Here is a 15,649-nt window from a genome sequence, read left to right as displayed (position 1 = left end):
TCCCTTCCCTTCCCTTCCCTTCCCTTCCCTTCCCTTCCTAAACCTTCCCTTCCTAAACCTTCCCTTCCTAAACCTTCCCTTCCTAAACCTTCCCTTCCCTTCCTAAACCTTCCCTTCCCTTAGAATTGAGGAATAATTCAGGCTAGAAGGGCAGATCAGGAGATCTTCTGCCTCCTGCTCAAAGCAGAGACATTCATCTGGACAGACCACATTGCCCGGGACTTTAGGCAGTTGAGGCTTGAAATCCTCCAAGACAGCACAACCTCTCGGGGCCCTCACTCCACCACCTTGTCCTTGTGGGGAAAAAGCTTTTCCTTACCTCCAACCCAAGCTTCTCTAGTTTCAGCTGATGCCACTTTATCATCTCCTGCCACACAGCCCCATGAGGAGCCTGGCCTCTGCCTCTCGATCCCATCCCTATAGCCTCAAGGTGCTTTCAGATGTCCTACAGCTGTCTCGGCTCCAGACTGAACCAGGCCTGGACTCACAGCCTCACCTCAAGCGTGAGTGCACCAGCCCCACTGTCTTGGTGGCCTCCCCTGAACTTGTTCTGTTTTCCCAATGTCTGTCCTGACTTGTGGGTCAGGACCTGGATGTGGGTCCCTGGATAGAAGACACCCATTTGTGGTCTGACAAGTGCTGAGCTGGAAGGGATAATCTCTGCTCTCATTCTGGCTTTTCATCCTTGCTGAATTTGATGGGATTTTTTTTTTAACTCAATCCTCTGCTCTGTTCTGGTCCCTGAAGATGGCAGCCTGCTCTTGCAGATATTGACTGGCCTCTCCTCCTCTTCCCCAGTTTAGCAAACCTCTCATGGCTCTCCTTCGCTTTGCCAGTTACCCACTAGGTAAACAGAAGACATCCCAGGACAGGCTCCTATTGTACCCCACATGTCGCCAGACATTTCCTTCATTGTTTTGCTGTCAGAACATCATGCTTGGCATAAGCATTTGTCCTGTACCTTTAAAAGTAGTGCATTTTCCCTTCCTGAAGGAGGGAAGGTTTAAATAAAAAGCCATAAGGTTTAAATAACTGGATTTGCACTTGGGTTTTCAGTTTATGGTTGGACTTGATCCTAAGGGTCTTTTCCAACCAAAATGATTTTATGATACTATATTGTCATATCCTGGAGTGAGGAATATCAAGTGCTTCATTCAGTGTGATTCAAGTAGGTCTTTCCTTTGTGCCATGTTATAAAGCACACATGCACAAGTCCATTGTCTGTCTAGTGAATGCAACCACAATTCTGCACATTATTTTAGCATGTGTTTGACAGAAAACATCTCAATGCTTGCTCCATTGATTTTTCTGCTGTTGGCTGCAGCTTCTGTTCCTCTCTTAGTATTAAAAAGTCCTTGCAGATGGGCACTTGATTTAACTGACTTTCTTGTATTTCCTTGTGGTGACTATTCACGGTGGGAATCACTGGCCTGATATCTGTTGTTTAGACATTCATATGTTAGAAAAGGGCACGCTGAGAGAGCTTCTGTTGCATGTAAAATTGCATGTGATGCAGAAAATTAGGAGTGATTTACTAATTAACAAGAAGTAAAGTAATATTTCATTAAGCATAGCTAGAACAGCACCAGAGAAGAGAAGAGAACCAAGGTACATTTAATTATTTGGAATTTTTATTCTGTAGTATTCTGTATCACTTTTATATATAGCGATATATATAGTGAAGGATAGTACCAGCAAGTAATAGGCAAAAATGTCCCTTTTCACTTCTTATTACTGATGAACTAGTTGTCAGGAGTTTTCTCAGGGAACATCCTACAGACATTCTTCCATGCTTGATGTTGGATTACAGTTTGCTGCTAGGGAATAAGGAAAACTAATCCAGAAATCCTAGACAGAGCTTACAGATATTTTCTCCCCAACATTTTTTACTTGCTTTCCCTTCCCTAAGCTACTAAAAAAATAACAAGATGTGGTTTAAATTAGGTCTTCTAGCAGTTTCTGACAAAATACATATATACTGAGGATATGAGAGCCTGGAGGATAGATTACATATTTCCTGCTAGTCTGATGAGGCAAGTGGTGAGTGGTATCTCGATCTATTTGTGTTAACCACTTCCAACATGTTGGTTGCCGGCAGCAGCAAGTCCATTTGTGTTAAGGAACAGATACTACAAGGCTCAAAGGGGAACTGCGATGTTTTGTTAGCCTGACCAGTGACTCTGCTTTATTTTATCAGAAACTCTGATTATTTGCAGTCATCAGAGGTCAGATGCAAAATTTATATCCTTCTATTTTGGCTATTGCAATGCAAATGACCGTGAAAGTGGCAAGATTGCTAAAAAAAGGTCTGCCTTCGTTTTTACAATCAGCACCTAATTCACATAACCATTTGCAGTTATTTTCAGCTTGGACAATACCTCTGTGCATGTGGGGGTGTGTGCACAGAAACTCCATGAAAACATTTCCCTCTCAGTAACTTGGAGCAAGGAGTTTGTACGCATTCCTTGTACATTCCTACAGAGCCATGGAATCCAAAGCATATTTGAACCTTTTTTGATTCCAGCAATCCATTTTATATGCTGAACTCGCTAAATCATTGCTTCAATGCACCCTCTTTGTCACATGCTACTGATTTTACTGCTACCATTGCTGCTCTCTCAAGTGACCAATCTTGCTTCACAGGGTGGGGTGTCGAAAATCAATTTCAGCACCTCTAACAGGGGATTAATTTGTCATGACTTCAGTAAGCACTCTTAGTTGTATATGGCATTGATTCCCTTCACCAGATCAAAGGTGTGGGGCCTTAGAATGCTCTTATGAAGGAAAAAGAGAAAGTGGTGAAGAATATTTTCTTTGTGATACACTGCAGCTGTCTCTTTTACATTTAAGTTTGCCTGTATGCAAGGGCAACTCTTTTGGAGCCTGTTAAAGCACATGAATATGCTGTTGCTGCACTAGGCTTTTAACTGCTCATTTTGAACTGTCTGATTTAAAATTGCACACATAATGTCATGTGTTAACTTAAATGGGAAGTGGAAGTATTTTACTTCTAATTTATTTTTCAGTGGAATAAAAAATATTACTGATCAACCGATACAGTTTTGGGAGCACAAAAATGATTTGCAAAAGGAACCTTAGGTCCACTAGAGCAAATCTATTAGAAAAGTGTCAGATTAATGAATTTTGAGGAGGGTATGAATAAGAACCAGCGAGCTGGGAAAACAAAATGGATAAAGTATTTAAATAATGCAGCCCTGTACCATCTGTGAAATTTTCCTGTTGTGTATCTACATATTAGCACAAATGTTCATTTGTCCTAAGTCTAATCACAGCTTTACTGCTTTCCTGAAATACTGCTTATTTTCTTTCATGGTAACATGTAACTGAGATGTTATTGTATGATTTTTATACTTTTTCCTTTTAGATCTAGCCATTGGATCTCTGTCTTGATTATATATACAACTAGCATATATATTTATTTTCTTTAATTTTCTACCGGGCAAGCTTCATAGGATTAATATAAAATTGTATTAAATTTTTATGTAATATTCTTGAGATATAACAAATAACAGCTCTAATGTCTGTCTGTCCATCTGCCTGTCCATCTATCTGCCTACCTACCCACCTACTCACCTACCCATCTACCCAACTATCCATGTTTTTGAGAAGAGCTTTTGTAGTAATGATTCCCCTTTACACTAATTTTCAGATATAAAAGCAAGCATGCATTTACTGAAAAACACCTCCCTAGCACTAATTTTTACTGCCCACCTGGCCCGGTTGAATCATGAGCTGAAAGAATTCCCACAGGCTAAAGAGGGAGAAGATTGAAGCAGAGCAAGAGACTTGTTTCGTTGTGGTGTTCAGTTTATCAGGAAAAGTAACTTTTATATTTGTTATTGTTTTCCTAATTCTATCCTTCTAAGGAAAGTAGGGGGGAAAGAACATAGAAGAAATACAGCTGAAGTCCCCTCATTCTAATGTGGAAATGAGGGTAGAAAGGTTTGGCCAAAGGCCTCTGTGAAGGGAGCCAGGCTGTATATGTGACTCTTGTGAATGTCAGCTGAACATCTATTCCTTCAGGTCATTATTTTTCTGGTGTTTGACCTGGTCTCCCCTATCAAAAGGACTCTATTGCTCCCACACTGTACATCTTTTAACTACTTTTCCTGGGAATCCTGGATTTGGCCAAGAATCTTTCAGATTGTTTCCCTAACAGATCCTAAGGAACTTGGTGAAAGCTCAGCCCTTTGGCAGATGCTTCAGGAACTGAAGGCATTTTCTGCTGAAATCCTGGTGACTCCTCATCTAATTTTTTGACTCTTCAGCCTGAGCACTCAGCCCTCCAGACCTGCTAAGCTTTTTTGAGTATTTTGTTGAGCTAAGCAGAGCCTTTTGTGAGAGAACAGGGGGTAATGGTTTTAAGCTGAAGGAGAGTCAATTTAGATTAGACATAAGGAAGATGTTTTTTACAATGAAGGTGGTAAGACACTGCCACAGGTGGCCCAGAGAGCTGGTGGCTGCCCCATCCTGGTAAACAGTCAAAGTCAGGCTGAATGGGGCTCTGAGCAACCTGATTTGGTTGATGATATCCCTGCTCATTGCAGGGGGGTTGAACTAGATGACTTTTAAAGGTCCTTTCCAACTGCAACGATTCCAGGATTCTGGGATTGTTTATCCAGCCACCACCAAGAGCTATAAGTGTCACATTCTAGACTCAACAGCTCCTCTTCCCAAAGGAAAACAGTCTCACACAGTAACACTGAGAATTTCTGTGCCAAGCAGATAGAGAAATAGCAATTTGTATAGCTTTGGCTTCTTTCTCATTACTTGTTCCACCTATTTTACATTTCATTTACAAATGACTTCTAATGCTTGTAAATAAGCTGAAGCAATGGAAAGCCTTGATATCTATGGCTAGACCCACACACCTTCATGGACAGTATGAAAACCTCATTTAAATGTGAGGAGTCTGTTGAGTATTGACAAGGAAAAAAGACATGCAATTCACTGACAACTGTGCAGTCAAAAGCATTAAAACTTAACAGGTTGAGGTGGAACTCTTTCAGTGCTTTTTTTCAAGGACCTTGGTGGTGAGGGATAATCTTATACTCACCTTTGCCTTCTCACATCAACTTTTCCAGAAGCATGTTTCCTCCAGGACTTCATGCCAGAAACAACTGTGGCTTCATAAGAGTGTTGAAATGCTTAGTGGGACAAAAGCAGAAATCAAACTGAGTGTGGATCAGCAGATCCATAAGCATAAATACTGCTTAAAATAAGGAATCAAAACTTGTCTAAAAAATCACATGGATGTCCACAGTAATGCCATGATGAACTGCTATTTAAACTGGAGACACAATCAAGGCCTTGATGACTGGCATGAAACAGCAGTGATGAATCAAAGACATGGGTGACAGAGAAAGTGGAAAGTGGAGCTGCAGTAGCCCCAAATGGGTGTGTGGAGGCATGAAGGGAATGCAGGGTGTGATGGTTTCAGTCTAGGCCTTCATGGAGACCAGCTTGTAACCAGGAAGGAACTAGGAAAGTGACAAAGGAAGTATTCCATGCTATTCCTTTACGTAACCTGGGGTATAAATAAGGCATAGATAAGAGAGCTTGCTCTCTTCCTTTCCGGCGAGGTTCGAGAACAGTGGGTCCCTGTCTTGGTCTGGCTTATCTGGAGCTGAGGCCTACAGTGACTGCTGTTGTCTGCCACGTGTGAGGGGAGAGTGCTGGGCCGCATCCAGACGTCCTGCTTCTCTCAAGGGAAGTGGTGAGATTTTGCCAGTTCTTTAGTCTGCTGGTTACCGGGTTTTTAGATTGTGTAGGCCTGTTTTGTTTTTGTCCCTTTTCGTCCTATTTTGTCCTTTTTCCCTTCTCCCTTCCCCTCTTCCCTTTGGGAAGCTATTTAGGGTTTCTGGGATTATAGATATATATATAATACTCTCACTGTATATATCTGTTTTATATGTAAAATATATATTTTTGCTAGAACTTTGGCTGCTTGATTTTTTTCTTCCCTCTCTGGGAAGCAGACCCTGTTGTCAAGTTTTGGAGACTTGGCAGGAAGCCAGCTCGAAACTTGCACAACATTTTGGTGGCAGCGGTGGGATGAGGTGTGGGAGGGGGGCTAAGAATCAGGAATTGGATTTTGTGGCTCTGAAACCATGACAAGGGGCAGATGTTCCATTGAGATATCACTGGGTGGTGGAGAAGGATGTCATCATTGAGTGGTGGATTGTGACATCACATCCCTCACTGCTAATGTTTGGGCACCAGCAGAGCTGGTCTAGCTCAAGCCTGGACTTCAGCTGAGCGTGCCTGCACATGGGAGCAACTCCTGATCCTCAGCTCTCCCCCACCTGCTACAGCAAGTAGACATGGCCACAGGGACAAACTGGAGCTGCCCCATCTGTCACAACACTCGGAATGATGTGGCTTCTGCTCTGCCTTGCCATGACCAATTCTGCCTGAGCTGCATCCTGCGGTGGGCAAAAACAAATCCAGGGTGCCCACTCTGCAGCAGACCTATAGAGATTGTCAGATTTTCTGAGCGGAGTGAACGGGACTATCTACAGTTTGCCATCACAGCTCCAGAAGAGACAAGAGAGAACAGTAGCCAGGCAGGGAGTGCTCCTTTCCACCTCGCTGAAAACAGGTCCGATGACCCCATGGTGTCCCCTCTGTCTTCTCCAGAGGGGACATTGTCCCCATCTGAGCAGAGGTCTGCAGGGCCAGAGTTCATGGGTGGCCTTCTGCCTGAGGTCTGGGCAGAACTTTTCCAAAGGCAACAGCAACTGCTGGACCCTGTGCTGCCCTGGTTACGCCAGAGGTTGGCAGCAGTCTATCAGGACCAGTGGTGGCGAGCAGAGGCTGCAGAGGGCTCCATCCTGCATGGCCTCTGTGTCTGCGGTCCAGATGCAGAGGTCTTGGTTGAGGTGCTGGAACCTCTCCTCAATGGGCACACAGCATCGCTTGTCCATGGCATCATTGATGTCATTTCAAGGCAGTGCAGTGAGGAGGCCCAGAGGCTACTGTGCTTCTATCATGCTAGCATCATCTCCAGCAACTCCAGCTGCACTAGCTCCCGGGAGGTGACTCTGGCCAGTGGCCCCACAGGCTCTGACGTGGAGGAGGAAGCTGGTACATCAGAGACCAGCCTTCAAGGGAGTCCCAGCTGCCCCCCATCTATGTCCATGTTCTCAGAGCAGGACCAGCCCCAGGAGGAGCCAGGGCAGGTGGTGGTGGTGCCAGGTCCATCTAGTCAGGGCTTCAGCCCCTCTGCTCCTGGCCAGGGCAGGAGACATTCACCTAGAAAGCCCCGGCGTGGCCGAAAGAGGAGAGCCTCCGGCCTCCGGAATTCTTCCCAGCCCACCAAGAGGCCACCCCGGCAGCGGCACTAACAGGGCTCCAGGAACTCTTCAGCCAAGGAAAAAGAAATAAATTGCTATTTCCCTGACAAAGTTTCTGGGTGCTGCTTTCTCCCCCTTCTGGTGCCTTTCCCTGACCTTCATGCCCCACCATCAGCCAACACCCCCCAGGGCCATTTCATCAGCACCTTCTCACACAGGAAATCCTGCTGCAGCTGTGGTGATGGAAGAGCTTCTGAACAAGCATCAAGTTGATGTTTCCTGCAGCATTGTGAGTGAAAGACTGATCAGGCATTCGTCACGAGAAAAGGAAAAAAATCCAATCGTACCTAACACAATTTCTGCCTAAGGCATTAGTGAAAAACATAGAGTTTGATAATGTACAGTCAGAGGAAAGGTGCCACCTGAAGGCGCAACCAATTGGAGTTCATTTAATCAGTGGGAGGAAAAAGACCTATGCATTAATGTAGAAAGGAGTATTATAAAAAAAGGGCAGGAAGAAAGGGAAAGGTGCATCAAACTGGGGAGAGGAGAAAGAGATAATACCAGATAAAGAGATAATACCAGTAGTGTCCATACTGCTGACGCTAATAATACATATTGATCTTGCAGGTGTGTTTCAAAAAAACTGAATAAACAATGAAATTGAAATGAACCAACCAACCAAAAAACACCTAAACCCAGCAAAAAATATGAGGTTTTTTTTATAAAACTTTGGAAACTGTTTTCAGACACATTAAGTTTGTATTTTGGGTGATCCTTTTGTTGGAGAGTGGGAAGAAATTACTGAAAGCAGTTGAAGGAGAAAGAAGTAATAACATTTAGCACATTGCTTTTTGTTTCTTATGTTTCTTCACAATGCCTACCTGTGCTGGTTTAAAAGTTAACCAGCAAGGGAAAATGAACTCAATTCAAAAGAGAGATTTATAAGTCAGAATAACGATTTATTAAAATAATGCAATAAGTACAATTATACAGACAGACAATTGGTTTTAACCCACAAAACCCAAATGTGTAACTCAGCACCCTGGGGTATGAACAAAAGTGGTGTACCTTGGCCCACCCCCGAGTCCAAAGCAAAGGGAGAGGGGATAAACCTGCTGGTGGGAGAGCTGCTGCAGTCTGGTCAGAAGTGATGATTGCAGTCCAGTCGAGGGTGGTGGTCTCAGTCTGGTTGAAGGCGGTGGTCTCAGTCTTCCTCTGGATCCCACGAGAGGTGGCAAGGTTCTGAAACTCCCAGTTATATACTCTCCAGTTCAGGCGGGAGTGCTCAGTCCCTCCCTCAGAGTAGGGAATTCCATAAAAGGGGATCAGAGCGGGGAATTCCATAAAAGGGTATAGGAACATCTTCCCACCTTGCAGGTCTCTACTGACAACAGTTTCTGGGAAATGGCATGGACGGCTATAGAATACACAGTTTTGGGTTGCACCCATCCAGTGATGAATTGGTCCCAGCCGTTCTAACCACGACACTACCACAGGTCATTCAGGCCACAGAGAAGGCTGGCCGGTGTGACAAAGTGAGAAGCTTGCAGCTTTGCCACCTCCCTGTACCAAGCAGCAAGCACTGTGACAGAACAGGCAGTCACTGTCCTGCCGTGTGCTCCTGGCAGGGAGCCTGTGCTGACTTCCCCGACCAAGTGAGTGCTGTGCACTCCACAGTCATCCTGTGAGATGCATCTGAGCATCTCACGAGAGCCTGGATGTCAAGAATGTGCTCCCAAGAGGAGAGAGAGGTGCTCAGCTGGCCAACCAGCACGCCTTCATCAAGGAAAAGTCCCACTGGAACAACCTGGTGGCCCTCTACAGTGGAATGACTACACCAGTGGACAAGGGAAAGGTTACAAATGTCATCTCTCTGGAGTTCTGTAAGGCCTTTGACACTGTCACCCACAACTTCCTTTGCTCTGAATGGGAGAAAGACAGATTTATTTGATGGGTGGACTTTTCAGTGGATGAGGAATTGGTTGGACAGGCACATCCAGAGGGTAGTGGTCAATGTCTTAGTTTCACAATGGACATTGGTGACAAGTGATGTCCCTCAGGAGTCCCTACTGGGACCAGTGCTATTTAATACTTTCATCGAGGGCATAGTGGGATCGAGCCCACCCTCAGCAAGTTTGCAGGTGACAACAAGCTGAGCAGTTGATCCGTCTGAGGAATGGGATGCCGTTCAGAGGGACCTGGACAAGCTCAAGAAGGGGCCCATGGGAACCTCATCAGGTTCAACAAAGCTGTGATTGCAGTCCAGAAAGCCAACTGTGTCCTGGGCTGCATCCCCAGTGGTGTGGGCAGCAGGATGATGGGGGTGATTCTGCCCCTCTGCTCTGCTCTGGTGAGACCCTATTTGGGACACTGCACCCAGCTCTGGGGCCCCAAGCACAGGAAGGACATTGACCTATTGGAGCAAGTCCAGAGGAGGCCACTAAGATGATCAGAAGACTAGAGCACCTCTGCTGTGAGGAACAGCTGAGAGAATTGCTCTTGTTCAGTCTGGAGAAGAGAAGCCTCTGGCAGACCTTAGAGCTCCTTCTAGTTCCTAAAGGGTTACAAGAGAACTGGAGAGGGACTTTTAACAAAGACATGTAGTGATAGAATAAGGGGAACTGAGAGAGGGCAGGTTTAGATTAGATGTTAGGAAGAAATTCTTTACTGTAAGGGTGGTGAGACACTGGCACAGGTTGCCCAAAGAAGCTGTGGCTGTCCCTTCCCTGGGAGTGTTCAAGGCCAGATTGGACAGGGCTTGGAGCAACCTAGTCTAGTGGAAGATGTCCCTTTCCATGGCAGAAGGGTTGGAACAAAAAGGTCTTTAACATCCCTTCAATCCCAAACTATTCTATTATTCAAAGCATTCTATGACTCTATGATTTCAGGTAAACCAAGTGGCTTTACTCACATTGGTGACCTGTGGTGTTTATTGCATGTTTCACCCTTCAGGCCAGCAGTTCTTCAAGAGACATAAAAATAAAGTTCCCCTTTAAAAATCTCACAAGATATTGTAGAGCTCCATGTTTTTAACAATTTGTTTTACTAGAATAGTAAAACACTAGTGTTGTGCATGACAACATAGTACCTTATCAGGATCACCTATTGTGGAAGACCAGGCACAAGCACATTTTGTCTCAAATGTTCTGACTGTTGGAACAGGAAAACTGTAATTGGAAGAGAGGGTTCTGAGGAGGTGGGCAGTGCTGTGCTGAGCCAACTTCCTTTTCTGCCTTGAGAATTGTACTCAGTGTGCCTGCATCAACTCGCATCCTCTACTCACTTCTTGGAGGGCTCAAAAGGGCTGACTGCAAAAGTCCAAACAGTATGGCACGAACAGCTTGAAAAATCTCTTTTGTATAAGGTGTGCACCAAGTAAACCATAAAAGGAAGTGGATAAGTCTCCCTAGCTCTTTTTCTCACGCTTTATTTTCTAACTCAGATGAGCATAGGAGTTCACAGACACGTGGTCTGGTGCTTTATTCAGCTTAACAAGAATTTATAAGGAACATCGTGCCCTCTGTTGAGTTGTTGTGACACCAGGGACTTGGAAAACAGCACAGGAGTGAAATTATATATCAATATATTTAAATTATATTAATGAATAATTGCATTCAATATCCAGTGTAGTTGCGTATATTTGAAAGCCTGTCATTTTCCCAATTTACTGCATGGCTAACAACCAGCAGGTTGTAGGCTTACAGGATAAAAAACCACACCTCAGCCTTGCTGCAAACTGAGTCTCAGGAAATAAATTCATATAGCTTCTTCCTCACAAGTTCACCACAAAACAAGGTGGGACATGGGCCTCCAAAGTTTAGGATTGTAAAAAAAAAAGTGGGCAAAGCCAAGCAACAAAACAGCTGCACACACATCAGCCTGCTGCTGCAAGGCTCTGGCATGTCCAAGAAGCCTTTTGGGCCTGTGACACACCTCTGGGAGCTTCCCTGGGCACATCTGTGAGCCACAGAGAACTGCCTAGTATTGATGTAGAGAAAGAATGAAAAGAAACTTAAAAGGGGTTGTGGGACAACTTGGAAGGTGGAGCTAGGAGGAAACCAGTGGGCCAAAATGGGAGAGTCCCTTCAGAACTGGGAGCTGTGAGGCAGAGACCAAATAGCTCAGGTGGTGGGAAGGCTCCAGGAAGGCAGGCTTAGGAAACCAGCAAAATCCCAACCATTCCAAAGTTTGGAAGCATCCTTCCCTCACCTCTCACTCTGAAAGCAGTTTTTCTCTCCCACATAAAAAGAGAGGGCTGAGGATTGATGGCAGCTTGTCTCACCTGAAGAGCTGAGAGGCTTTTGCCCCTGCTGCTGTGCTACAGGCGGACTGAGCACCATTGCTCAACACAGAGACACCCAGAGGGACCAAAAGCAATTCCATTGGTGCTCCTGAAACTCCAAGGTCAAAAATCTCTATATGAAAAGGGAATTGTATGGCGACAAGTAACAAATAAACATTTACTGACTTTATGAATTCGCTAAAGAAAATGAAGTTACTTATCATATGAACACTCTTAGCTAATTAAATGAGATTAAATAATTTTTTTAAATGTATCACTTAATATGCCCAGATAGTCATTTACTTTGAAAGAAAAGCAGACTGCTGCAAAAACATACCACTGATAAGACCTCATTTAAGCAAGGCTTCCACAGTTTTCTGTCTGTAAACCATGATTAATTCATACAATTAACACTTTTTTTAAAAAAAAAATCTGACTTTACACAGCAGTTTGCTTGAGTCCTGTGATATTTCCACTATCAAATCAAAGCTGGCTTTCTGCTCTTTAACAATTACACTCTATTTTTTCAACAAGACAAGAAAATCAAGTTTTTCACATCTTACAAAATCTTTTAAGGTGTTGGTTTAAGTGCACTGTGGGTTTTTTTGTGGTTTTTTTTGTTTGTTTGTTTTGTTGTTTGTTTTTTTTTTTTAATTCTAGGTTTATATCCAAAATTAGTCATTGTTGCTAACCATTCTGTATGTGCAAAATGCCTTCTGAGCAAACTCTATTAATTGTGCCTAATTACTGCAGGCAACCAATCTTGCTTTCTGCATGTGGCTCCTGTACAGCACAAAGTCCAAGCTCTGAAGTTCTACTTGAATTACCACGTTTTGCTGCAGCCACTGAGACTCTAGAATTATGGAATGGTTTGGGTTGGAAGGGACCTTAAATTAGCTCATCTAGCTCAAATGCCCCTGCCTGGACAGGGACACCTTCCACTAGACCAGGTTGCTCAAATCCTCATCTAAATAAATGCATGGGGCTACTTACTGCAGCCACCAACTCCAGGTTTTTCCCCAAAATGTTTGGGAACTATCCAAATATAACTGTATAACTATATCACTGTACAGTACTCAGGAATGCTAAAGGTAGAGGCTGTAACCAGAGGGTATTTTTAATTATGATTATTTTTTTTAACCATCACTGCCCTCAAAGTGGGTCTGGCAGACCAGGAAAGATGCTCAAACAGTAGGTGTGAGCAACTGGCTTCCCCTGGAAAAATGAGAGAGCAAACATGCCTTTAATTTGATGGGAGTTTTTTTCCTGAACATAATAGGTTTGCAAGCTCAGTGATTCAAAGTAGGAGAATTAAAAAACAAAATAAAGCATGAGAAACTTGGTACAAAAGAAGTAACTGACTCTTTGGTGACAATTCAGATAAAAAAGCTGAATGTAAATAAAGTGCTTTGGGCCAAATTAATATTTTCCCTGATTTAAAATGGCATTCTGTTTCTCTTTGATTCATTATTCATGAAATAAATAAACAGCATTTAATTGTCACTGTAACAATTCTATATACCCTTTCTTATTGTCTACTGGTACATTTTGTACATTTTCAATTTTAGAATATTCTTCAGCAATGCTGAAGGAAACAAAGATCCACACTGTTTCTTGCTGCATTCAGGACACCAACCTTCACATTCTCTATGGTGCTCGTACAGTATTGGCACATCTACTTGAGTAGGGAAACCTCTCTATGAAGAAACGTGAGGTGTAACATACCATTAATCTTTTATTCCACTGTTTGTGGCCCAAGATCAAGACCAAGGAGTCTTTGAAGCATTAACCTTCAGAAAATCTGGGAGCCAACTGCACATTTTGTCCTTTTTGGTGAAAATATCTCCATCTCCTTTATTTGTATATAACATTGGTCATGATATTTGTAAATAACATTAGTCTGTTACTAAATCTTATAAGATCTTGAAAAACAAAATAACACGCCTAGACTGCATCCTCTGCAGAAAGACAGCTGTGATAAGCTGGAACAGAGAATTATCTTTATCATAGTGTTTTATTTTTCAAGACTTGTCTCCCCTACTTTACATAGGGGAAAAAAATTTCAAGGAAACCTGGTTACTCTAAAAAAGCTTATGGGTATGGGAGAATCATAAGATGTTCAGTATTTAACAATTTATGAACCACCCTGTTTCCATGGCTGTCTCAAAAAGGAACTTTACAGCATCAAGAGTTTACAGTATTTTAATTTGGATCTTTCTCCTGCATAAATCCTCATACATTTTTATAAACCATTTTCAAGAGAACAGCTGAAGTGCCATAGAAAAAAGATTCTTCTTTGAAATTAGCTGCTTTATAGGATGAATATCTAAAAATGTTTCTGTGACATCTTATTTAACAGCCTCATAACAAGCTGCCTTTGAAAAAAACTACTGGAAGCTTTATGAAGGAATGACAACCAAAGAACAACTCTAGAGCCTCCAACTCACTCATGGTGGGAATGAGTCCTGATGCCAGTCTATAGGTTTGGTTGCCTCGATTACCGCATGCAAAAAGATCTATTCTCAGCAAGTCTTTGTGCCTATAATTGAGATCAGTCTGCTTCTTAAACTGCAGCAGTTCTTCCTGGATTGGAAAAAGGCAACACAATCTTTCCTGGCCCTCTTCCTTGTGCAAATGCTCCAGCTCCTCCTGGCGTTTCCTCTGCTGCTCTGCCTCACTCAGTTTTAGGCTCAATACCTGGGGAGAAAAAGACGGGAGAGAAACAAAACACTTAAATAACTCCTGTTCCTACACACATGTGCCTTTTGTGTGTTTCCACAACAACGCAGCAGGTGCCCAGGACAGTGTCAGAAAATACATCCTCACTCCAGGACTGCCATGTAAATGCAAATAAATCCATCGGTCCTTCCTGTTCCAACCCAGTAGTCACTGCCTTTTACTAAAAGCAAGTCTTTAAAGTCTCAGACCTTTACTCTGTGTAAGTGTTCTTCCTTCAACTTCTCTTGCTGCCCCTAAGTGTCTTTTGAGCTATAATACACATAAAACCAGAAGACCTGTATTCCAAACATGCACAAAACAAAATACAAACAAACACACAGCAAGTTACTTTTAAAATAAGCTAAAAAAACCTGTAACTGTCACAAATAGAGTATTTTTCTAACCAGTGAAACCTCGACAATAGCCAGAGATTCACCCTGAAAGATGAACAATAGGACAATTAATGTAAGAGAAACAGCCAGTGAGTTTCCAACTCTTGGAATTCCTGATGCTGGTTTACTTGCCTTATTTCATCAAAGTGCCTCAGTTGTTTGCTTCCCTGGGCATATGCTGCCCTCACAACCCACTCTGGCTGTTGGAGATTGCAGAGGGGCCAGAAGCACTACAATGTGGTAATTGCCAGAATTTGGATAGAAAAAAATACAAACTAAATTGCCCAAAGCAGAAAATTTAGTGAATTCTGAAGAATTCAGAAAACCTGGGCTGAAGCCTGGAGAGAATTTCCGCACAAGAGAGTTGGAAAGATCTTCAGCTGGGAGGTTCTCAGGAGGATGGTGCTACGCAAAGGTGAATGCCTTTGAGAAATGCACACCAGAGCTGAGGATGTTGTTGTGCTGAAGGCAGGCTCCTTACCTGGTGCACAGCGCCCGCTCACACACGAAGGTGAGGTATTTCTATTTTTTATTCTGGTTTGCACAAAGCAGGAAGCTGGGCGGTAACCCACGAAAGGCCCGCTCCATGACCATCAAAACAATACACTGTTTATACATTTATATGTACAACAAAGGAATCAGCATCCATTGGTTAGAGATCACACTACTTTTCCATTAATTAATACTCAAACTCTTATTTTCTTGTTATCTTTCTTGCTTCTCATGTCAATTAGTCTGCTTGCACACTTATTCCCTCCATTTGAGTCTGGGGTCTGTTTTGAGTAGGTGGTCATTGAGTTGGTAGTTGTGATCTCCCACTGTCACATTTACCTCTCCCTCAGTTACTGCTCAGTCCTGCTGACGTCCCTCCTGGTGCAACTGCCAGAAAGGGAAAAGGGTGATAGATAATATGATGAATATGATTTTGATTTTTTTAA

General features: G+C 43.2%; 1 protein-coding gene and 1 long non-coding RNA gene across 2 annotated transcripts; one reads left to right on the top strand and one right to left on the bottom strand.

Moving 5' to 3' along the window:
* Positions 1-1,647: 1,647 nt before the first annotated feature.
* On the bottom strand, positions 1,648-3,769 carry LOC113981943. Its single transcript, XR_003538581.1, has 2 exons — positions 3,733-3,769; positions 1,648-2,674 (listed from the first exon to the last, which is right to left on the bottom strand). It is a non-coding gene; the product is annotated as an uncharacterized LOC113981943 (long non-coding RNA).
* A 2,455-nt stretch (positions 3,770-6,224) lies between these two features.
* Positions 6,225-7,423, top strand: LOC113960618 (E3 ubiquitin-protein ligase Topors-like). The gene has a single exon (XM_027670255.1). The coding sequence runs from the start codon at positions 6,345-6,347 to the stop codon at positions 7,365-7,367; it is 1,023 nt and encodes a 340-aa protein (XP_027526056.1). The 5' UTR covers positions 6,225-6,344; the 3' UTR covers positions 7,368-7,423.
* The last annotated feature ends 8,226 nt before the right edge of the window (positions 7,424-15,649 follow it).

Source organism: Neopelma chrysocephalum, unplaced genomic scaffold (genome assembly GCF_003984885.1).
Source record: "Neopelma chrysocephalum unplaced genomic scaffold, ASM398488v2 Primary Assembly neopelma1_96821, whole genome shotgun sequence".
Taxonomy (NCBI): domain Eukaryota; kingdom Metazoa; phylum Chordata; class Aves; order Passeriformes; family Pipridae; genus Neopelma; species Neopelma chrysocephalum.
This window is presented reverse-complemented; position numbering and strand designations above follow the sequence as displayed.

What these genes read in the sequence shown, in the direction of transcription:
- LOC113960618 (XM_027670255.1), top strand. Translation starts at nt 6,345, where the DNA reads ATGGCCACAGGGACAAACTGGAGCTGCCCCATCTGTCACAACACTCGG.